Source organism: Eublepharis macularius, chromosome 4, assembly GCF_028583425.1.
Source record: "Eublepharis macularius isolate TG4126 chromosome 4, MPM_Emac_v1.0, whole genome shotgun sequence".
NCBI lineage: Eukaryota > Metazoa > Chordata > Lepidosauria > Squamata > Eublepharidae > Eublepharis > Eublepharis macularius.
Window position 1 is genome coordinate 111,736,911 of NC_072793.1, and position 23,537 is coordinate 111,760,447.

At 42.9% G+C, this 23,537-nt stretch overlaps 1 protein-coding gene across 1 annotated transcript in view; it reads left to right on the forward strand.

Annotated features, from left to right (window-relative positions):
• Window positions 1-22,240, forward strand: part of FBLN2 (fibulin 2) — a 210,378-nt gene extending 188,138 nt beyond the window's left edge. The window contains 5 exon segments of the mRNA XM_054976283.1: window positions 1,106-1,231; window positions 5,311-5,427; window positions 5,548-5,676; window positions 9,675-9,798; window positions 18,275-22,240. Of these exon segments, the coding sequence (XP_054832258.1) occupies window positions 1,106-1,231; window positions 5,311-5,427; window positions 5,548-5,676; window positions 9,675-9,798; window positions 18,275-18,632 (854 nt within the window). The 3' untranslated portion in view covers window positions 18,633-22,240.
• The last annotated feature ends 1,297 nt before the right edge of the window (window positions 22,241-23,537 follow it).

Below are 23,537 nucleotides of genomic sequence, written 5' to 3' on the forward strand. Positions count from 1 at the left end.
TGGAAGAATTGTGTACAAGGTTTGCAAAAGCAGTAAAGATGCTGACAAGCTTTCCCTCTGCAGCAGGTCAAGAAGTGGGACCTCTGCAGAATGAAATTGACAGAGTTTATCAGTTTCACCTATACAGTCAGACTGGTGTATCTGAAGAAGTGAGCTGTGGCTCATGAAAGCTCATACCCTACCACAAATTTTGTTAGTCTTGTAGGTGCTACTGGACTCTTGCTCTTTTCTACTTATACAGTGACCTTGTGAAAGTAGTTCCCAGGAGTCTCTGAAGAGATGGGGGTTAGGAAGTGTGTCTCTTTCACTGTGCTTTTTGTAGCCTTTCAGAGACTAGATCAGTGATACTCACTTGGTGGCTAAGGAGCTCTTTGACATGCCTCCTGTGGCATTTCTGAGCACCATTCCCAATGTAGCATCTATCCCACGTTTAGGAACATGGGAAAGGTCCTTGCCTGGTGGGGCTTCTGGTTGGCAGATGATTCCATCTTGAAACAACCACAGGAGGAATGTATAAGCTCTTTTTGGTTAATGATAATTGTGAATGTGGCTGTCTGTGAGCTGTGGAGTGAGTACTGCTTGACTAGATAATGCATAATTAATGCTGAAAATATAAATTATGGCATGAGAAAAAATGATATTTCACATGCATGCCAACATTCAGGATTTTAAAAACCCAGCATTGTATGTATGACATTGGCTGGTAAAGCAAGATGATTCTCTAGGGCCTTTCCATGGATACCTGAAAATATAGAATGGAGCCAGGGAGATCACTCCTCAGAGGGTTTGTTAATTTCCTCTTCACCTCCTAGAATGGGAGGTGAAACTGACAGAGCCTTTGGGAGGCAAATAGGAAATTAACAAATCTCCCAGCTCTGTAGAGAGGGAAAATTGACAAAGCCTTCTGATCTCTTTTAAAACTCAGTTCCTAGCTAACATTGCAACTCCCTTCGCGTGCAGTCCTTATGCAATTCATCATTTGTAGCTTGGCTCTTAGCTAGAATACAAAGTAAGGAAATATGAAATCTGCAGCAATCACTGTTACATGGATCATTCCCCTCCCTCCACCCTACACTTTCCCTCATGTATTCTTTGTTTATGGCAGATCTAAATGAATGCTGGAATTATCCTGGCCGATTATGTCAACACTCATGTGAAAATACTCCTGGGTCCTATCATTGTTCCTGTTCTTCTGGCTTTCGTTTGGCTTATGATGGGAAGCACTGTGAAGGTACTGAGATGTATAATAATGTCCTTTGATGATAAAACTATCAGAGAAAGATATGTGGACTCTGGAAAAAGGGAAAGCTCAACGATAGAGATATCCTGCAGGCAGAAGGCCTGAAGATCAGTTCCTGGCATCTCCACTTAAGCAGAAGGTTTTAAAAAGACCTTTCCCTGTCTAAACCTTTCTTGGTCACAGAACAGCCATCTGTGCAATAGGAGAGCCACTACCAGTCAATAGACAATACTGAACTAAATGAACCAGAGATCTGACTCAGTACAAGGGTGATCAGCCCAGCAGAACACCACAAGTAGAGGAAGAACAGTTTACCCCTTGCCTCCACTTCTCCCTTCCTATTTCATCTTTTTAGTCCAAAGTTTGCAGAGACTTCACATATTGACAGGGGAAATTTTGATACAATCACTTAAGATATGGTTATCTAAGGGATAAAGTAAATACTACAGTGTCCATATGTATGAACCAAGGACATTGTCTCCATTTTAGAACTGAATTTGGGTCAGGGCCCAGTTGCGATAGGACCTACAGTGCATGGAACCAGGTGTTGTTTCTCCTCCTTGTGCTTTTTCAAGCACCAAAATAGCTGTGGGGGGCTGTCTAGGAACCTGGAAAAGTGCAGGGGGGTTAAACAAGATTGCTTGGTCCCACCATGCTGCGGCATTTTGAAATGCCTGAATCCAGCTCTAAAATGGCAGTGGCATCCATAGGTTCAACCCATGAATGCTGTAACGTCTAGTTTGGCCCTTCAAAGCCTAATCAAGTCTCAAAGTGTGCTTTTAGGTAAGTACCTGGTTCACTGGTGCACTGAATCATTTGTCTGAGAAGGTTCTCTAAGTGTATTCCAGATACTCATAGAGCCATCTCTGAGTCACAAATTCAAACTTGGTCAGATTGCTGATTGGAAGTCCCTTGGATTGGGATTTGATCTGATGAGTCCAAGGGAGTAAGAACCTTATTTTAATTGTGAAATCTGATCTAGTCAGATTTTGTAGTCTTCCCTAGTGTTGATCTCCTTTGTTGTACCATGGTGAAGATAATGAAGGGTGAGATTTTGTTAGATTTGTCTATAGGCAAAATTGTGTGTGTATGTGTTGTCAAGTTGCTTCCAACTTATGGTGACCTTATGAATGAAAGACCTCCACAACATCCTATCATTAACAGACTTGCTCAGATCTTGCAAACTGGTGGATGTGACTTTCTTTATTGAGTCCAGCCATCTCATTTTGGGTCTTCCTCTTTTCCTACTGCCTTCCAATTTACCTAGCATTATGTATTATATATATCTTTTCCAGTGATTCTTGTTTTATGTTGTGACCAAAGTATGATAGCCTCAGTCTCATTATTTTAGCTTCTTGTCAGGCTATGGGTGACAGGATATAGCAGACAGATCTCTGTCCCATTTGCAGTAAGACACAAGTACTTAGTCAAATGGATTTTATTCAGAAATCAGATCATTTCCATATTCAGGTCCATAGGTCTACTTAGGAGTAAGACAAGCATCTAAGCAGCTCGACTAGAGATTGACAGGAATGACAGCATGTGAAAGATACATCTCTTTTCTAGTTCACTTTTTCCTCCCCCTTCCAATTATAAACAATCTTTTGCCGCTTTTTTTGTGTGTGAATACATTTACATATTTGTGATATCATGATGTGTTGCTAAGAAGAAAGACATATCATAGTCTGAGAGGAAATGCAAGGTCATAAATACTGGAGTCCAACAGATAACCACCTGTGAATGCCTGAGAAACAGTTAGAACACTAGCAAAAGGAAATTGAGTTACACCAAGATCATGTTTACAACAACTGGACTATGCATCAGAATTAGAATCAAAATTGGCATGGATGAATGGGTACAGATATATATGATACTTCTAGGGAGAATTCAGGTTTGATTTGATCTAGAACCCACTTATTTGTCTTTTCGGCCATCCATGTATCTATAAAACTTTCCTCCAGCACCACATTTCAAATTAATCAAGTTTCTTCCTGTCAGCTTTCTTCACTATTCAGCTCTCACATGCATACATAGTAATGGGGAATACCACAATGTGGATTATCTTGATCTTGGTTCTCAGCAACACATCCTTGTCCTTAAAGATCTTTTCTATATCCTTCATGGCCTCCCTTCCAAGTTTCAATCTCCATCTGATTTCTTGGGTGCAGTCTTCCTTTTGGTTGATGATTGAGCCAAGGAATAGCAAAATTACCCTATGATAATTACCCCTGGAGCCACAGAAGAAACACGTGAGACATAAGTTTGGGTTTTTCATGGCCATAACTTTATTGAAAGAGCTGCAGTGTAGCTCAAACAACTCTAGGTACTTTACCAGATTGTGGGTGAAAAGAAGCTAGGCGCTGTCTCCTTCAAGTTGTTGGAACCAACTTTATTAGAATGTAGCTGCCTGGTCAATGGGCGTCAAGTGTTGTGGTTTCCATTGTGGTTTCCATTGACTCACTATTATGCCTGGTAAACGGTGGGATTGGTGAGACAAACATGAATATATATGAACACAGGAATAGATCTTATACTGAAGTAGACCCTTGATACATTGAAGTCAGTATTGTCTACTTGGACTGGCAGCAGCTCTCCACAGTCTTAGGTAGAGATGTTTCACATCACCTACTACTTGATCCTTTTACCTGGAGATGCTGGTTGTGAAAAATGCACTTTAGAGGTTTGGACTTTGCAACCATTCTCCCAACACACTTAGTTTTAAACAAACTTCTCAGTTAGCAGAAGATAGTCAGGAGGGGTGAAGTCAATTGCTCCCAAGCATCATCTTGGCAAAGAGGGAGAGGGGTGCGTTTTGGCTGATTCCATCTGGGGATAACTTGCAGGAGGGAGCTCGGCACCTGTGAAGTAAGTGATTCCCATGGTAATCAGACCTTGGTTAGCAGAAGATGTGGGCATTATGTGGAGCGTTAGAACAGCAACACAGTAGGGAAGCTGTGAGTAGTGGCCCTCTTGGCAGGTAACTCCTAAAACAACCGGTTAGTGGCAGCCTACTAAAAAAGAGAGAAACCCCTCTGAGGGTGAGGCGAGCTCAGAGAGTGGTGTATTGCTGGGCAGAGACTTAGAGTGGCTGCTGGTACCTAGATCCAGAGGAGTCAGCCATGTTAGTCTATAGCAGCAAAACAGAAAAGAGTCCAGTAGCATCTTTAAGTCTAACCAACTTTACTGTAGCATAAGCTTTCGAGAATCACAGTTCTCTGATGCATCTGACGAAGAGAACTGTGATTCTCGAAAGCTTATGCTACAGTAAAGTTGGTTAGTCTTAAAGGTACTATTGGACTCTTTTCTATTTTGCTGGTACCTAAACACCTCAGAGTTGCTTGTGGGTCAGTGGGGCCATTAAACTTGAGAACTTCTGCACATCAAGAATCTGCCTGGATATTCTGTGAGAATGTTCTTGATCTGTCATCACCACATGGTCATTATTTTTAAGCCATGTTACAAAGAAAGAAAGAAAATCCCCTTAAATGTGATGGGTTGTCATCTATGACACCAGGACTCCCTTTAAAAGAAATTTGAGAACGACAGGAAAAAATCATCGGCTGAGGACTGCCTTTCCCCCCCTTATACTTATTCATCTTCTTACACAGCTTCATGTACTTTTGGCTGCAGTCCTGCATACCATTAGCCATAAGTCTCTTTGACATGAATTGGCCATATGGGTCCATGTATGTAGGATTTCAGAATGTATTTTCAGCTGAAGAAAGCTGTAATTGTTGCTGTGGTTCTTTCCTTTTCTGTTTCTTATATTATAAATGTGCATTACATATACCCTGTGTAGCCTTTGGGCTGACCTGTGGTCCACTTGCATTCACCTATACTACTAAAGTAATTAGGCATTATTTCCTCTGTGAGCCAGGGTGTACAAGCTGGACGTTTATCTTCACATTTCCAGACATAGATCTTTTTGCAATCATCAGAGTTTTTATCAATTGCCCATTGTGGAGTCTCTTTTACCCTTCTTTCAATAATTTAGCTCTGGGTCGTTGCCAGAAACATGTTGGTGGGTTAGACTGATTAAATGTAATGTCTGTTCTCATTTTTTTATACAGATGTCAATGAATGTGACAACAATCCATGCAGTCAAGAATGTGCAAATATTTATGGTTCCTATCAGTGTTATTGCAGGCAAGGCTATCAGTTAGCAGAAGATGGTCATTCTTGCAAAGGTAATGCATTAGCTTTACAACAATGTTCTAAATTTTCCAGTGGCTTAGTGATATTTTTGCACAGTCTTCTCTGAAGAGAACTTTATGGTCCTGATGTGTCTATAATTGTTTTTATTCCAGATATCGATGAGTGTGCACAAAGTGCCGGTATTTTGTGCACTTTTCGGTGTCTAAATGTGCCTGGAAGTTATCAATGCGCTTGCCCTGATGTAGGCTATACCATGGCAGCAAATGGAAGGACTTGTCGTGGTAAGAATGAAATTAAAGTTCCTCAGTTCCTTAAAATTCTTCTATCACATTATGGACTATTATTATTTGTTATCTTTCCTCTTAATAAAGGTAACTGTTAATGCAATTATCGTGGTAGCAGTGGTTGACAACAAGTTTAAGGATGGTGAGGGAGGAAAGGGACTGTAAGCTTTGCAGAGTGGCAGGGACTCAGGGACCAATCCTAAACAGGTTGACTCAGAACTAAGCCCCATTTTAGTTAATGGAGCGTACTCCCAGTGTCCAGAGATGCAGGCCCTGCTCCCCTTTTGTCCGGACTTACCTGGGCTAGCAGAGGCCAAAAAGGAAGCAGCGGTGCACCTAAATGACCTTGCAGGTGTCTCCCGGCCCCATAGAGGGCCAGGAAGGACTGATGAGGAGTGAGTGGTGAAGGTTAGCGGTGGCAGAGAGAAAAGGAGGGCAAGAGTGGAAGGAACTGACACCACAAGTGGGGAGAGAGGGAGCATAGGTGCTGTATACCCCCTCTTCTCTCCTAGTCTGAGGTCCATCCTAGGGTACAGGTTGGAAAAGGGGCCTACCTGGAGGGCATGCCTCCCCCAGGCTCTGATGCCCCTATCCCAGAGCCTGAAACCCAGAAAAGAGTTCTTAGGGTTTCATGTGTGGCTTGTTGAAGGCAAGTTAAGAGGTGGCCCCTGACATTGCTGAGCTGTAACACTTTACAAGTTGGGGGCAAGGTAGTAGTTTTGGAGCCATTTGCCTATTCCTTGACAACTTAAGCATTCCATCTGAAGTTCTAGAGACCAAATGATTCACTTAAATAAGGGCCACTTTGCACATGACTATTAGTCATTCACTGAATGGTTTAGTGGTTTGCACATATGCATCAACCATCTGTCCATAAACCCATTTGTGGCTTTTTGCTTCAGCTATCCCTTTTGTACAGCACAGTGCAGGACAACTGACTTTTTATGCATGCCCATTCTCCACAACCTGAGGGAGTTCTATCCCCACCCCAAGTTGCTCCACTCAGCAGGCAATTGTTTCAGCAGGCAAGTTATATCAGTCACAAAATCATATAAATCAGTTGTAAGTACTGAGTAGAAAATATCCTATCAATTCAGTGGTTGTCTAAATAGTCCTTAGCAATGTTAATAGCTGCTTATTTGTTTGGATGGCCAACATTTTCACATATGCGCTATTTTGCAAAACCCCAATGCAAACCAGTTTGGCGGGTGTTCAAGTTATTCAGTGCTGAACTGAACAGACCCAGTTATTGGCTGATGGGTTATTGACACAGCTGAACAGGGTGAATTTGCCAAACATCTTTGCTATGACATTCATGACATCTCTACTTTTGACAATGCCACTGCTGGGAATCTGCCCAGGATCCATCACTGGATGTTTATTATTATTCCAGTCATCAGCTGAGGTCTAGATGTTATTTGATAACTTTTCCTGAATGGCAATATTCACAACTGCCACATTTGTTGGCATCTAGGAATGGCCCTGCAGCACTGAGTGTTTCAGAGTCTCCCCCACTTTTGGAAACTCTTTTTGAATCTATGCAAAAAACAAAACCTACAATATTTGTTTACAAATATTTGATGTTAGTTAATAAATATAATATTAGAAATTTAGGAATGAATGGAATAAGGTAACCTAATTTTGCCAAAGCAATGGGATAAGACCTTAAATACTGTACTGGTTACTTCTATGGATCTTAAGCTGCGACTTATTCAGCCAAAAATTATATTTAGAGTATATTGGACACCACGATGCCTTTATAGTAAAGGACTAAGTACAATGTCTAATAGCTGGCAGTGTAGTTTACAGGACACATCTCTTAAGTATATGCTCTAGGTCCAGTTATTCAACCTTTTGGGGAGCAAGTTATTACGCATATTAATTTAATTAGAATACTCATTGATCTTTGAGGATGTTTACACACTTTTACATTATTTGCCTGTATCCTGGGATCTAACTGATGGTCAGTGGACATGGACTTTCCATGTCCTTACTGCAGCTAAAAGACTTAAAATTGGAGAGACAAATGCATACTTCCCATAATTCAATAGATGGAAGATCTTATATCTTTATATTTGAATGTATGGCATATAGACGACAACCATGGATGGACTTGTTTTTAGATAGTTGGAAGCTTTTATGGATGCTTATGTGTAGACTTCTCACCGTTGTTGTCATATGTTTATTTCTATTATTTATGCATCTTTTTATTTTTAAATATAAAACATCCAGTCAATAATGGCACAGATTGAATGACACTCTTTCCTGCCTTGCGTGCTGCAGAGGAGTGAATTCACACTCTCCACCTACCTTAAAGACATCCATGCATAAGCATAATGTTTAAACAGTTTGTTGCCCAAAATCCAGTGTGTGCAAGCCAAAATTATGTTATCAGTTCCCACATTTGAAGTGAGGGATTTTCAAGTCATTTTTTTTAGGAGCATTGATTTTAGATACACACACATCTGATTCAAACATTATATCCATGTAGGGATGCTGGAAGATCTCAGAGTTAGAATTGGCTTACCTGGTAGATTGAGTCAGAAGGCATAGTCTCACTTTCAAGCTGAGGACAAAGTAGGAGAAAGTATTGTCTAATTGGTGGTGGCAGAGAGTACTCTCAAGTCATATCTAACTTTACAGCAACCTCTGCTGGGGTTTTCAAGGCAAGAGGTGGTGCACTATTGCCTACCTCTGCAAAGCAACCCTGGTCTACTTTGCAGGTCTCCCATCCAATTACTAACCAAGGCTGACCCTGCTTAGCTTCCTAAATTTAGGGCCTTTTTTATTTTGAGATGCATTGTTTTTCCTCTTTGAGGTTCATTTATGGCATTTTTTTTCACAGTTCAGCAATTCATTCTGATATGTTTGAACTGGCATGCAGGAGTTTTATGTTATGGATCATTATTTTCAGAACCATGTGGTAAAACTTCAGAGCCAAGGTGAAGAAGTAAATCTCTTTGCAACATTAGATACCATATGGAAACAATTTTTCTTTTCACCTTGTTTTAAGAATCAGCGAGGAGGGGCTTAATTTAATTCTGTTTGACTTCCGCTTGAACATTTTTCTTCATGTGATTTTAAACCAAGCCACACTGCATGCAAGAGCAGCTCTTGTCCCTCAGGGATATCTATGGTATTTTTTAGGATTATGTGTCCTGTATGACAACTGGCAGATTTCACCACAGTACTTTGCCACATGGTTTGCCTGTTAACATTTATTTTATTTGCAACCCTCTAAATGCTGTCTAGACATTTGCAAGTTCTCTGTGTGGCTACAAAAGCTCAGACAGCTTTTTTCCCTCATTTGCTTGAACTGGATCCATAACATCTGGTATTCCGTATTTCCAGAACAATCGCTTAATACTTTATTGTCTTATTGTTTAAGAATAGTTCTTGTGGTCAGAAACTGAAGCATTTTTATTGTAAGTACCTTATGTTAAAATAAGCTTTTTTGAACTATGGGCAGTATTGTATCTATGTACCTTTGTGGTATAGACTCACATATAAAAATGTATGTAAAAGAATCCCATTGCTCTTTTTTGCTACACGAGTCCCATTAAGATCACACTGAAAAGTAGGTCTAAACAGAGAAGAAAAATCTCCTGACTAGATGTAGTGAATTTTCTCTTATTGTTTCCTTAAGATCATTGCATTTGTTATCTTAACTATGGAGGATACAGTTTTGTCGAGACTTATATTTAAGTTAAAGATTTAGCATCAGGTGGAATGCCTGTCAAATGAATTTTTACTATCCTGCAATGTGTAAACTGGGTAAATAAATCACATGGAAGAAAGTTGGATTTAAACCATCCTTTATTATGAGGGAGCCAAATGCACACATTCCTCTCTTCTGTTAGTAGGAAAATACTTAAAGATACCTGCCATCAAGGTCTGTTCATGCAGGGAATATTTCTAGCATGGCTTGGGGATTAAGCTGAATCTTACCTGTGACTGCAATGTGTAATCTCTTCTGTGTGTGTTTTTTCTCCCAGATATTGATGAATGTGCAATGGGAACCCATAATTGTTCATCAGCAGAGTCATGTTACAATATTCAAGGCAGTTTCCGATGTCTTTTGTTCGAGTGTCCAGCTAACTACAGAAAAGTGTCCGATATGTAAGTCCAAACAATATTACGGGCCCAGCCCCAAGGGGGGTGGGGGTGGGGGGTGGAGAGGTGAGAGCAAGGCAACAGAAGACACAGACAACTCTTTGAGATTTAAAAGGACACAAATTTATTGGTTAAAGCTTAGGAAGCCTTGGCACTGCATAGGATGCATATCCAATCATCTACTAACCCACTTGTCAGCTGATGACCCTCTCGCCCCTTCAGACAGCCTGCTGGAGGGCACTGTGGGATGACAGGCTGTGGGATTCTGCATGGGTGCATGCCTCTGTGTGAATCCCCCTGCCACCTGAGGGTGAGCATGCCCTGACATCCACCACCTGGGCTTGTCCTTGCAACGTCTCACCCCCAAGTTCCTTTAAGAGGATCCCCAAGTATGGGGAAACAGATCTTGTGGCCCTGTTTTCCCTCAAAGGATCCATGCCCAATGCCAAAACCTTCACAAGAGCCCCCAAATGGCTCCTGCCAAAGCTCCTAAAGCTGCAACCAAAGTACGAGTCCAGACAGAATGCTGCAGAAACCAAGCAACCTGTCCCAGCCTGACAGGCACACCCCTTCAGGACTCATAGCTACTGATGTTTCCACAAGGCACCACCACAGCACTCTCCAATATTTCTTTCCCTTTAAAATTCACTCAACATGGCTCCCATTGGGGATAGCCCCTTGGCAAGCCCTGTCCCAAGCTGCATGCCAGGAACGTGTCCTAGAATGAAACACTGTCCCCCATCTGGAGGCTGATGGTGGGAAGCCCAGTCAGCCAAAAGTACTGTTTCACGTCCTGCATTGTCTCTGCCCCAGCTGTCCCCACCAATCTGGACACCCAGAGCCCTGATCAGCTGACCAGGCACAGCACGGTTGTCCACCAAAACATCCGAAAGTGCTCCTCTGCAGCTGATCCACTTGGCGACCTCCACGTTCTCCAAAGAGCCCGTCCAACCCTGTGCTTGGAGGCCAGCCCAGTGCTCACTACTGTGCCTGTGGGCCAGACCTGATTTGCATCAACCTGCACTACAACGAAAGATAAAAATTAGGGGGAGCCTCAGCTCTGGAGAACACAAGACCCTCATGCCCCCCCAACCCCACCTATATCTTGGAGGCAGGAAGCCAGGAGGCCTGGGCCCACGGAAACAATAACTGCCCCCCTCCTGGCAAGCCAGCCCATGAGTTAAGATCTGGCAACAGGCAGCTGGGTAGGGGTTTCCCAACCAACCTGCAGCACGACACCATGAACCTGCAGCTACCTGGTACCACTCCTCCCTTGACCCCTGCTCTGTGCTCAGAGGAAGGTGAAAAACTTCCAGGAACCCCAGCCAATCTTGTCTGGAGGAAAATTCCTTCCTGCCCTCAAAGTGGCGATCAGCATTACCCTGAACACATAAGAAAGGGCCATCAGAGTCTAGCAGCAGCTAACCCCCACAGGCCCTCCCTCTCTCAGCCTGCATACAATCATGTGGGGACATAGAATCATAGTTGCCATCAGGTAGCTGCCTGGCCCACTAGGGTGATCAGTGTTGTCCTAAGTACATGCAAAAGGGAGGGGGCTGGGCTACTCCCAGCACATCCCATCTCATCCCTCAGCTGGCAAAAGTCATAATGACCTTACCGACCAGGGAATGGAAAGAAGTTAACCCCGGGGGTGGGAGAGTGCCAGTGTGGATGAGAGGAGGAACCACATGCTGAAGGCAGAAGGAACAGGCCATGGTGGCCCAAACTGGTCACCAGGGGGCCTTTGCCATTGACCCTGGGCAAATGCTCCCCCTGCTCCAATGGTTGGCCCATGCCCGCTCCAGAAGGCTTGCATGGTGGAGGATGCAACCAAAGTGATATCTCCCTGCAATGTTGGATGAACACATGTCTGGTCTGGGCTTCTCCATGTATCCTGTGCCAAACTGAAAACTTCTCCTTCCATGTCCTTGGCACTGTTAACAGTTTCTGCTCCTACCAGGCTAAAAACCAACACATTAACATACCACTTCCCTATACAAACATGCGCCCAAGGCTCAGGGCCTGGTCGGAGCATGAGGACTGCATGTTTATGATGGATGATATATTGAAGGTCCGTGATCCCTCCACTCTTAACCGAGTGCAAAAATTCCACCTAACTACCATCAATGATGCTGCATCTGAGCTTCCCTGCCTGTTCTCTAGAACAAAGTCCCATGGCAAAATGTCTAGCTATGGTAGTGAACCCCTAGCTGACATATCATTCATACCAACACTGGTGACCACAACAAAAGAACTCGAGAGTAGCAGATCCCAATGAGTCTTAGAAAATTTCCTCCCTGGCCCTCATCTGGCCTTCCTCACACATGCCACCCCCTTTCCTTGGCATAAGAGGATCCCAGCAATGAAAGTATGCAATAGGACTGGAAGCTCAACATCCATTCTCCTTTAGTGAAACATATCGCAGCATTCATACTATATGTGCGAAGATGACAAGCAAGGCGTCATCCCCCAAGAGGCTTTCATCCCCCAATGCCATCCACGCTAAATGGAGTGTGTAACCCATGACTCCTTTGTCCCATCATAGCCTGTACTTTGCACACGAACCTGGGGGCCAACCCACTGAATTCCAGCGTACATCCTGTATGAACAAGCACTGGAATGCAGAACGTTGGCCCTAAGTGTTTATGTGGAAATAGACCCTCCTGAACTTGAGTAGCCCTACATAATGGTAACGTTCTAGCTGAAGCGTTGGGAATGTCCATGCAGCTGTCATGAGGCCGAGGCCATACTAGGCCTGTGCCAAGCACTACAAAGCTGGCAACAAGATCCAAACCCCTGCTGTCTGGGCCTATACACCCTGCCTGGTGATCTTAAAAGGTAGTTTTGCCACAGAACTTCCCCATGTAGGCAAAGGGTGAAACTCTGCTATGGGATCACGCTATTTATGGATCATGTAAAGAGGCCGTCTCCCATGTGTGTCCACTCAGGAGGTTGTTTTGGCACAAGGATATACCTAGATTGGTATACCCTTTCATAGGCTTAGGCTATATCCCTGACTGTCCACTGGGTGAAGACTATATTCATCAATGATGTCCCCAGGTGTGAAGGGACCCTCCATTAGTGTCTGAATGCTGCACGTATATTTTATCTTTAAATGTGCAATCATGCAGAGAATCCCTAGGGGGGTATGAGGGGACCCTGCCTAAAAGCAGAGAGTCCAAAGTAAAGCAACTAAGCTGCATTCCAAAATCTCAGTGGAAACATTCTATGTGCCCTAAACTATTCTAGCAAATGAATTGCAACCCAGAATGCTTTTCTGGTGAAAACTGTATTTCCTTCCTGAAAAAGTGGTCCCTCAAGTGCAGCATTCCGGCCCATCCAGCGGATAACCAGCTACCCCTTACATTATTAGTAAAGACATCACGCCCTTCCATCCATTAACTCCATTGCGAGTTCCCAGTTTCCTGTAGTGTGGCGGGGCAGGGGGGAGCATATCTTCTCTGTCCCATATATCATGTACCAAAACCATTCTGTTCTAACTTATTCCTAGCCATGAAGTCCTACCTCTTCCTCTGGGAAAGGTATTCTGAATGTCCCAATGCTGATCATGTTATATTCAGCTTAGAATGCCTCGATTACTGGCTGCACTGCACTCCCCGCCACTTATAAATCAACAGGATATCAGTGAGATAGGCAGACGTTCAATACCCCTTAAAGGTATCCTGGATCATTCTAGCACTGGCTGGGGACTGTGCCACGTCACTCTGCAGCGGAAGCGCAAGATCTGAATCCAAAACCACCCCAACGACCAACCAGACTTTAGGGCAGGAGCCTTCAAGAGTTGCAGCTCCTGTTGGCAGCTAGGAGGAATGGGGGTCAGGGCTGGTCAGGGAGCCCAGCAGGGATGGGATAACATGTACTCTGTCCCTCCCCCCAAGTAGCATCTCAAAGATCAACCAGGTTTCTAGGGCAGGTGCCCCTGAGAATCAGAGCTCCCTTAGCCAGATAGAAGGAGTGGTGTTCAGGGAGAGGAGGGAGCTAGGAGGGATAAGATATCATAGACTCTGCCTCCTACCCACCCACCCCCCAGAAATATTTTCTAAAGATCAACTAAGTTTCCAGGGCAGGAGCTCTCAAGAGTCAGAGCTCCACCACAAGGAACAAGTTGCATCTCCCAAATGCTGCTTCCAAAACACAAGGCTGCCCCAGTGCTCCCAATGGTGAGGGGTGTGGGCCCAGGCCCCCGGTGCCTGGGCCAGCAGTGGGCCGGTAGGTCCTGGCCCACTTGGTGCCACCACTGTGCAAAAACTCCTGTGGTATCCCCAGTACCTGCTGCCAAAATGCCTCCTGGGTGGCACAGGCTAGTGTGGCTGATCCTGAACCCATGTGGCAGCCCTGCAGCAGAAAAATATGCTGCCAAGCTATGAGCTGGGGCTGATGAAGGTGCACTCCTCCCAGCAGCCCACAGCCAGAGCTTGGCTCCCACATTCCTTCCTAGCTGTGGACCCTAAAGGGCTGGCCATCAATAGCCAGCACCAGCTGAAGGAAAGCCCCTGGCCCACTCACTCCTCCACTGCTGCCGGCCAAGGAGCCATATAAGAGGGCTGGTAGCACTGCAGCCAGTGGAGCTGCAGCCACTATATTTACAGGCCTGGAGGAGGCCGCTGCTGCATGCCACACAGTCTGGCTCAGCCTCTCCCCTGACTCCAACCTCCAGGGCCCATGCTCCATGCCGCCACTGCTGCCGTTTGTTCTCTCCCTTGGCTTGTGGCTCTGAGCCATGCAGCCTTCAGCCTCCTTGCTCCGTCCCTTGCTCCTACTCCAAGCTGGTTCAGGAGCCAAGTGTTTGCAGTCCAGCTGACTCCCCAGCCATCCCCACCCTGCAGGAAAACTGGAAGGAAGCCACTGCTGCCTGCCCTACTGAAAGGCAAGCTGCCCGTCCTTGCACAATGAGCAGCTGCTCTTCCCTGCACCCGTCCTCCCCCTGCAATCTGCAAACTGGGCTGCAAGTGAGACTGCAGCCATGGCTTTTTAAAAAACCAATATAAAATGGCCACACCACAGAGGAAGGGAGGTATTTACAGTGATCCTTAGTAATTGTTCTATATGATAAAATGCTGTTTGTTGAACCCAAAGTGCTTTCATTTGAAGGTGTAATCCAAGTATCTTCCCTTTTGGCACTTTCTCAAGAATGACTACATACTAGAGTGAAGATGTTTGCCCATTCAGAATGAGTGCAGGATGCAAAACTGATTGGCTATCTAACCTTGTGGCTCATTATTCATGTAGTATTATAATGTAATCATATTGCTTACATGATCCCTGAGTGACTGTGATCACTAGTCCCTATTAGAAAATGATTTTGAAAAAAACCTACAGTGAATCAGTTGTGAAGAGAGGCAACAGACAGTTGCAAAAAAGATCAATATTTGAGATTTTGGAGAGCAATTTAAGCCATTCTAAGCATACTTTGTGCATCAAAGTGTTGATCTGCAAACATTTGGCCTGACACTCATTGTAACCTTTTAATTATGGTTATGCTCAGTCACATGTACACTGAACATATGTAAAGGAGAAAGAATCACCCTTATGACACTGTTCTTGAATTCCCTGTTCTGTGGTATGTCTGTGCAGAGCCCTTTGTGCATAGAAAGGTACACACATGAGTTGGAATCCTCCTTTTTGTAGAGGGCCTGGTTATGGAGAAGACCCCACATGCATAAGCTTGCATGGGCATAGAAGGGCATTCTGTGAAATGTGTAGAAGTTGCCACCAGACCAGTGCACATGATTCCATCCTTGTACATAAATTCAAATATCAGCAGAAGTGTAGTACATATTAAGGGTGTATGGAAACAGAAACTAGGTAGTAAGGGTGTGCGGCAAAAAAATGGTATTATTTGTAACTGAGTATAAGGAATACCATATATATTTGGTATTCCTGGAATTTGAGTCCAAAACCGGTATAGTATTCAGAATTCTGAATGTATTTAGCTACATTATTCTCTATGGAGAAATCTTCCCCATTATTTCCTAAGGAGAAATACTTCCTGGGAGCAGGAGGGGCCATTGCAACTAGTACTACCTGTCCACTAAAGACCCTTCAAGTTTTAAGTGAATTGAACCAAAGGGTCCAATTGTACAGGTTCCTGAACAAGCTGTCCCCAGCTACTTTCCCTTGTTTCCTATCCGGGGGGGGGGGAGGATCTAAGGCTTTTTCCAGGGCACCGGAAACCCTAGCCAACACAATGCAAACAAAACAAACAAAGCCCAGCAGAACTGTCAAACCAGAGAATCCCAACAGAACCAATGTCAAACCAAAGACTCCTAACAGAGCCAAACTAAAGCAAGGGACAGTGTTACAAGCCCAGTAGAACCAGTGTGACTCAAAGATGCAAGGCAGAACCCAGGGCCAATGCAAGTCCAACAGACCCAATGTCAAACCAGAGAATCCCATGAGAAACACAGCAAAACAGAGAATCCAACTAGAACCAATGTCAAGCCAGAGAATGCCAGCATCCAGTCTAGCAAGCCAGTAAAACCAAGACATCAGCCTGATCTGACAATGGCATATGGCAAGCAAGCAACACTGACACACACCCACAGTAATGCTGCCTCCCTTCCCTTCCTCTTGTTGTCTGGGAAGCCCAGGAAGCCTGCAAAGGGGGCAGGGTGGAAATAAGCTGCTGCAGCCTTTAAAATGTGATTCCTGGATATTACCAAAAATAACTGGATAATTCAGTAATGTAAATACCGGTTTATCTGAATATATCTGAATATGCTGGATATATTTGGATAAACCAAAGTAATTCCAAATAGTTATTTTTGGGTGTATATTTGGTATTTCTAAACAAAATTGCACAGCCCTACTAGGTAACAGGAAAGAGAAGCAACAAAGAAAGGCTTTTTAAAGGGGCCTTTTTGGCAATGCAAAGAACCTGATACCAAAAATATGTAAAAGTCTAGTAGCACCTTAAAGGCCAACAAGGTTACCAGGATATAAGTTTTCAAAAGTCAAAGGGTCAAACCACACAAAAAAAAAATACACTTGAATTACACTTGAATTACACTGAAATACACTCGAATTAAAAAATACACTTGAATTACCTGTGTAATTTGAGTGTATTTTGTCTCATGTGGTGAGACCCAAAGCTCCCTTTGTCAGATACCCAATGAAGGGAGCTTTGAGTCTCGAAAGCTTATATACCTGTCTAATTTTTAAGGTGGTACAGGACTCGAATCTTGCTTTTCTACTGCAGACCAACATGACTGCCCACCTGAAACAAAAAATATGTAGGATGATTATATTTATTCATCCGGTTCCCTGAAAGGAAAAGCCCCAGTTCATTGGGCTCCATGGGTGGAAGTCCTTGCACCTATGGAAATGTTATTCAGTCTAGATACAATCCAAAAAAATTGTTTTTCTGAATATTGGGAATTTTTTTCAGTACAACTGACTACAAATTCACAAAAAGATTCTCCCAGGATTGCACTAACTCCCCAGACTTTGCAAGTAGTTAATGTGTGTATATTTGTTAGTTTGTGTGTGCACGCTTAAATGACATAAATAAAATAAATAAATAACTTTATACCATACCTTTCTTCCCAATGGGGTTTCAAAGCAGCTTACTTTGTTTTCCTCTCTTCCTTTTTATCCTCACAACCCTATGAGGTAGCTGAGGCTTATATATGTGTGTGACAACCAGCACGCTTCCATGGCTGAGTGGAGATTCGCACCTGTTCTCCCAGACCCTAATGTCACACTCGGCACCATGCTGGCTCTAGCATAGTACTAGTATTATAACTACTACTGTTATGTATTTTAACAAGATCCACATTATAGACCTTAACATCTTACATTCATAAACACCCAGGATCTTTGATGAAATCTCTTCCCATGACCCTCAATCTCTGCATCACAACACAGGAGGCCAAAAATGCATTTTGCATGTATATTTCACCCCATAGGGAAACGCAGATCAGGACGTTTCCTAAAGGCCTGCCCTTGTTGGTTCTGGTCGAAACTCTGCAGACCTCTTCTAGTCAGAAATGTGGGCACTGGATGATGGGTGTGTTAGTAGTATGAGGCAGCTCCTTATTGCAGAGCTATGCTGCTGGAAATTGACGCAGAGACCATGCTTTGGGGCTGCCTTTTCTGTAGTTTTTAGACAGCTTGATCAGAGTACTGCACTTTGATGAATCACAGATTTATTTTCCAGGCAAACTCACACAGTATGACTTTGTCTGTAGTCCTCTATATACTCATTGTGGAGCTTCCAGTAGGGGTTTTCAGGGTCCATGATCTTTTGATACTTGGCTTTTACGCTGACAATTGCATCAGTGTAAAGGGTGTTGTAAAAGAAGAACAAGCAGCTGTTAATTACACAGTTAGAAGTTTGTAGCTCTGCTGTGTATCTGTCTAACACATGAGAGGTTTTCTGGGACCTTGCAAAACACCCAGATTGCTACATCTGAATCGCAGTCAGTGCAGTGCTAAATATTCCCTCCTTCTGTTCTCTCAGGAGGTGTGAGCGTATCAACTGCTTCAACTATATGGACTGCCAGAACACTCCCTTGCGAATCACTTACTATCAGCTTAACTTCCAAACCAACATTGCAGTCCCAGCTCATATTTTCCGAATTGGTCCCTCACCAGCTTATGCTGGAGACAACATAATCCTTACCATCAACAAAGGAAATGAAGAGAACTACTTCAGCACTAGAAAGCTTAATTCCTACACAGGAGTTGTCTTCCTTCAACGGCAAGTGAAGGAACCCAAAGACTTTTTGTTAGACGTCGAGATGAAGCTTTGGCGTCAAGGAACATACACCACTTTTCTGGCCAAAATTTTTATCTTCATCACTTCTCATGTCTACTGAGGCAATGTGTCTTGCCCTGGGAGTTTACTGGTGCTATGGTCTTTAACTTTTCTTCCAGATCATGGTATTATTATTATTATTATTTTAGAAAAGCTGTATCTAGCCTTTGATATGATTTTTCTAGTACATAAAATATTTTTTGTAAAATTAACTTAAAAATGTATTAACCTGTTTTGCTTGTAACTCTTTGTATTTTTAACAGAGAAAAAGAAGGCTTTGAGTTTTAAAGCAATGTATGTATAATAGTTACAATGTGTTCTCTTGGAATGTTCTGTGGTATTGCACCAGTGAGGAATTTAAAATAGATTCTTTCAAATTTAAACATTTACCCATTCAGCTGATTTCAATGGGAAAAATAAACATGTGGACATTGAGATCAATTAGGCTATTAAAAGTACTTGAGTGCGTGTGAATCATGCCCTTACATAGGTTGGATGCCTTTTTCTGGTCTTCTTGATACTAAGTGAAGAATAATTGCATGGCAGACAGAAAATTCAACCAATTAATTCCTTCGGCCTACTGAGCTCCCTTTTTAGTACATCTTTTCAACAGACAAGAAACCTCAGGATGCACTTAATGTAGACGGAGAGCTTACGTGTGTGGGCTGTGATCTTATATCAGCATCTGTCTGTAGCATGCCAGCAAATCAGATGCTGACGTGTCATCTTTCCCTCTCCCATTTGCTTGCTGGCTTCTGTGGCAGGGGCTCTTATTCCTTCTCTTCTAGCTGGAGCAGTGATGGCAAGCAAGCTGAGAAGCAAGAGGGCAAAGTACAGCTGACATAGCAGCACCTGATTTGCCAATGTGCAAGAGAAAAGTATTAACTGAGAAACAAATCTTTTTCCAGCACCTTTAGTGCCCTGTTTATCATCAATCTTTGCATCAGAAACCGGCAGCCTTAAATAGCTGGTTGTTGTGAAAGAAAGGAAGCTGATCTTCTTTAGTGTTATCCTGTATCTAGAAAAGGGCAGCCTGGGCAATTTTTTTTTCATAGTGTTACTTTTCCACAGATCTTATACTAAGGTGTTCTAATAACAGGGTTTGAAATCTGCTTCAACACCACCCCATCAGATCCCGAGTGATTAGGTCAGGGGCATTCTAACAGCTATAAAAAAACCAGTGGTGAGCTGCTGCACGACTGTGACTTCAGCATTGCCACACTCAGCACAGCTTCACCTATTGTGCATCTGTTGCTGTGTGTGCCTCAGTTTCTCATCAGAAACCTGATGACAACATGCAAACAGCCTTAAAGTTGGTGTATACTGTGATTGTACACTGTGTAGCCATCATGTTTGCTATACAAAATGTAGAGCTGCCCTTCAATATGCAGGCCAGTGTTTGCGATTGTGGTGCCAAATAGAAATCCAGATACTTGGTATTAAGTTCTTTTCCTTTCCCTGTAACTTAACAGCCCACAAGCCACACATCAAGTATTTTATAAATAATTTGTGACTCCGTGGATAAATATGGCTAGATCATATGAGCATTTTCTTATCTTGCCTGACAGCAAGATCTTTAATTTCTGTTGTTCAGAAATATTCTGTAGATGGTCAGTCCATGGAGTAATATATTGGTTGCAAAATAAATTGTCACGGAGGCAGTTAAAAAGAATATGGGTGGTTGAATCAACTTGATCTGTACAATGGTTACAATAGCACTTCTCAGGGAGGATTTTACTAAAATGGCCTTTTGTCTCAGCAGAAGGCAACACATTGCATCTGAGTAACATAAAAGAACGCCAATATTTTGGAAGTGTTAAGTAGAAAAAATATTTAGCTGGCTCAAACATTTTCTGATAGGATAAGTGAAAATCAATTGGGGAGCATTTCTGATAAGCTCTGGATTTTAATGTAGTCCAGTCTTTTTAAAATAATTGGTTTCTTACATCTTGCAAGGATTTTTTTAGTGAAACTCTATGAATCAAACTTGGGTTTAATATTGCAAGCTTTGAGTCGATTGGGTTAACCCAAGTTTTGAACCAATTGGCTATTACCAGTTGCAGTAGAGACGGTAAAGCATTAGATTCATGGAGTGACAATCTGAATTTAATGGCATGGTACCATGCTAATGTTGAAAGCTGAGGGAGTCCCAGTTTGAGCCGCACCACAGCTGAAGGTACACTAGGAGGAATTAAAAGAATCTTACAAAAGAAGGTTTGCTGAAGCTTATCGAGTGGGTCCATTGACCCAAATTGGGGCGGCATAGAGCAATTTGGGGAGAATGTTATCTTTATATAGCATTAACAAGAGTGGGATAAGTTGACCTCCTTTGGTGTAAAAAAATTTCTTAAAAATAGTTAATGTCATTTGGGTCTTCCCTATGACAAATTTTATTTGGGAGTTCCAGGTCAAATCAAAATTAAACATCACACTGAGATATTTGAACTGTAACTTCTTTGATGGTTTCTCCAAAAATTTGCCAGGGATGTTCCTTCAAGTGTCTTGACTTAGAGAATCTCAAGATCTTTGTTTTGGCAAAATTTATGGTCAGCAACTCTTGGGCACAGAAGGTACAAAAATCATGTACAAGTTTTTTCAGGCCAACTGGAGTTTGACTGAGAAGATTTCCTACAATAATTTATGTAGCCTTTTCCTCAACTACAAACACATCTCTAATGGGTCTAATCTGGGTGGGAGCACAACCGGTGCTTAAAGTTAATATTTGCTAAAGCATTTGCAAAGTTAGGTTAGGGAACAGAAGGAAGTGCTATGTTTTCTTGCTGACATTTGCAGTTTGGGGTACTTGCCTGGTTTATATTTAAACTTAATCCTAAAGCAACACCTCATTTTCAATGAATTCGAGGTGCAGACAAGGTGTATTATACTTTTTCAAGGAAATGCCAAAGATTAAGTATGCCAAACCAAAGATGAGAAATGCCAAAGCATTTTAACACTTCATTGAATTGCATGCATGTCCAATTAGTATGTTAAGATAAAACTTGAAGAAAACAAATGAGATTTATTTTTCTGCATTACCAGCCTGAATGGCATGGTGGAAATGTGGGAAGCTAGTTAATCTGGGAGCTTGTAGAAGTCATAGGTGTGCTAACAGAAGTATACAAGTTTAAATTTTTTTTAAAAAAATGTTCATACTTTATAGAAAACCGAATGAGATCCAGACCTGATGGTGCACATGTGCTATTGGGTAGCTTAATCAAAAGATTTGTTGAAACTTACAAGTGAACAGAAGAATTTCAAAACAAATGTTTGTTTTTTAGATACAGTGCTCTAGTTGTATTATTTTATGGAATATCTATTAACATAGTTATCCTGACTCTACAAAAATATTGATGAAAAACGTAAATACAATATATAGGATTCTTGTTGTTTTACAGTAGATTTTTTAAATCTTTTCCTTATTCTCCAGTGGATCTTATTTTGTATATAAAACAAAGGAGAAGTCATATCCCAAATCTTTTTTTTTACAGTGATCTGCAATATTATGCAATGTAAAATACTAATTTGTTATGGATTAAATGTGTAAATTCCTCTTTTGTTTAAGGGGAGTGGAGATGAGAAAATTCTGTACTGTTCTCACCTGAGTAACCATTCCAACACTGTCATTTTTGTTCAGATATCAGTGCACAGTAAAATATCAGTATGGTTTTAGTAGATGTTATAATCCTGTGTATGGGGTGGGAGGGGGCCTTGTATTTTGGGGATTTGCTGCAGTCTTGCTATCCCATCTTCTACAAAAGTTGCATTTTAATGCATAGAAAGAATTTTAGAGTTGAAAGTAGGCTCTCGGGAAGAGATTTCCTTGCAGTGCAGGGACACAACAAGAATCCCTGACCTAGAGGGGTTCTTAAGTTTACTTTAAGAGATTAGCAATGCAACTCTAAAAAGTTGTACCCTTCTAAGTCCATTGCAGTCTGTAATAGGAGGGTGTAACACTGCTTAGGCTTGCACTGCAACAGTACTACGTGAAAGTGCAGCTGTAATATCTCCGACCCTATTTTTCCTTGTTTACACTTCCCCATTTTCTGTTGAATTCTCCTTGCAGTAGAATAGAAGGGGGAATGAAATGGGATACAATATCCAGGTTAGTACCTATCAACTTTAGTTAGATTTCATCATGACACATTTACAATGCAGTCTGGGGGGAGGGGAGTGCCCTGGGAGCTAGCAGGGAGTTATGCCAGTGTATACCATACTTACATCAGCTCAGTCCTCCTACAATGACACAGCAGCCTGGCACCACTTTGCCCAGGTCCTCTGCCAGTGCCCAGCCATGGTGGCTGGGCATGGGCATAACTGGGGCATAAGTTCCTGTGCTGGCAGGCTGAGGGGGCGGGCATGAGTTAGATTGCTCCCTAAGCTGTTCTGGGCACAGGAATGCTTCCAGCAGCAGTTGAAAATTATGCCACAAAAAATGATGGTTTAGCCCATAGGTGCTCATTGTACAGGAAAAGTCAATTGCCCTCCCTCCACGTCTGGCCCTGCCCAAGCTGCCCTGAGGAGCTTAGGATGCTAACTACTGCAGGGACCAATGTGCCGGTACACCTGCAGTGTCTGAGACCCTTTCCTGCACCCAGTCAGCCACTTGGGCACACTACATAATCTCTGGCCAGGGTGCCCATGGCCCCAGGTAAGTAGGGAGGTGGCTTTCTACCCAAGAGCCCCCTGCCACGGGAACTTAGAGTGCGAGGTGGGAGAGAGCACTCGTGGTGGTGGAGCAAGAGTGTGTAGGGGGAACTTTGGGAAATTAGGGGCATGACTCGTACTCACATATGGGGGGAGATCCACGTCCAGAATGTTCGACTAACAACTACCATTCAAGTTCCCCGTGGCTTACCCGTCTCCTGAGTCCTAGCTCAAGGAGGGGCAAAGGCACACTGACAGGTCATAACAAGTTGGGGAGGCAGCTGCCCCAACTCACTCATTCACACTGGCCTCCCCTCTCCCC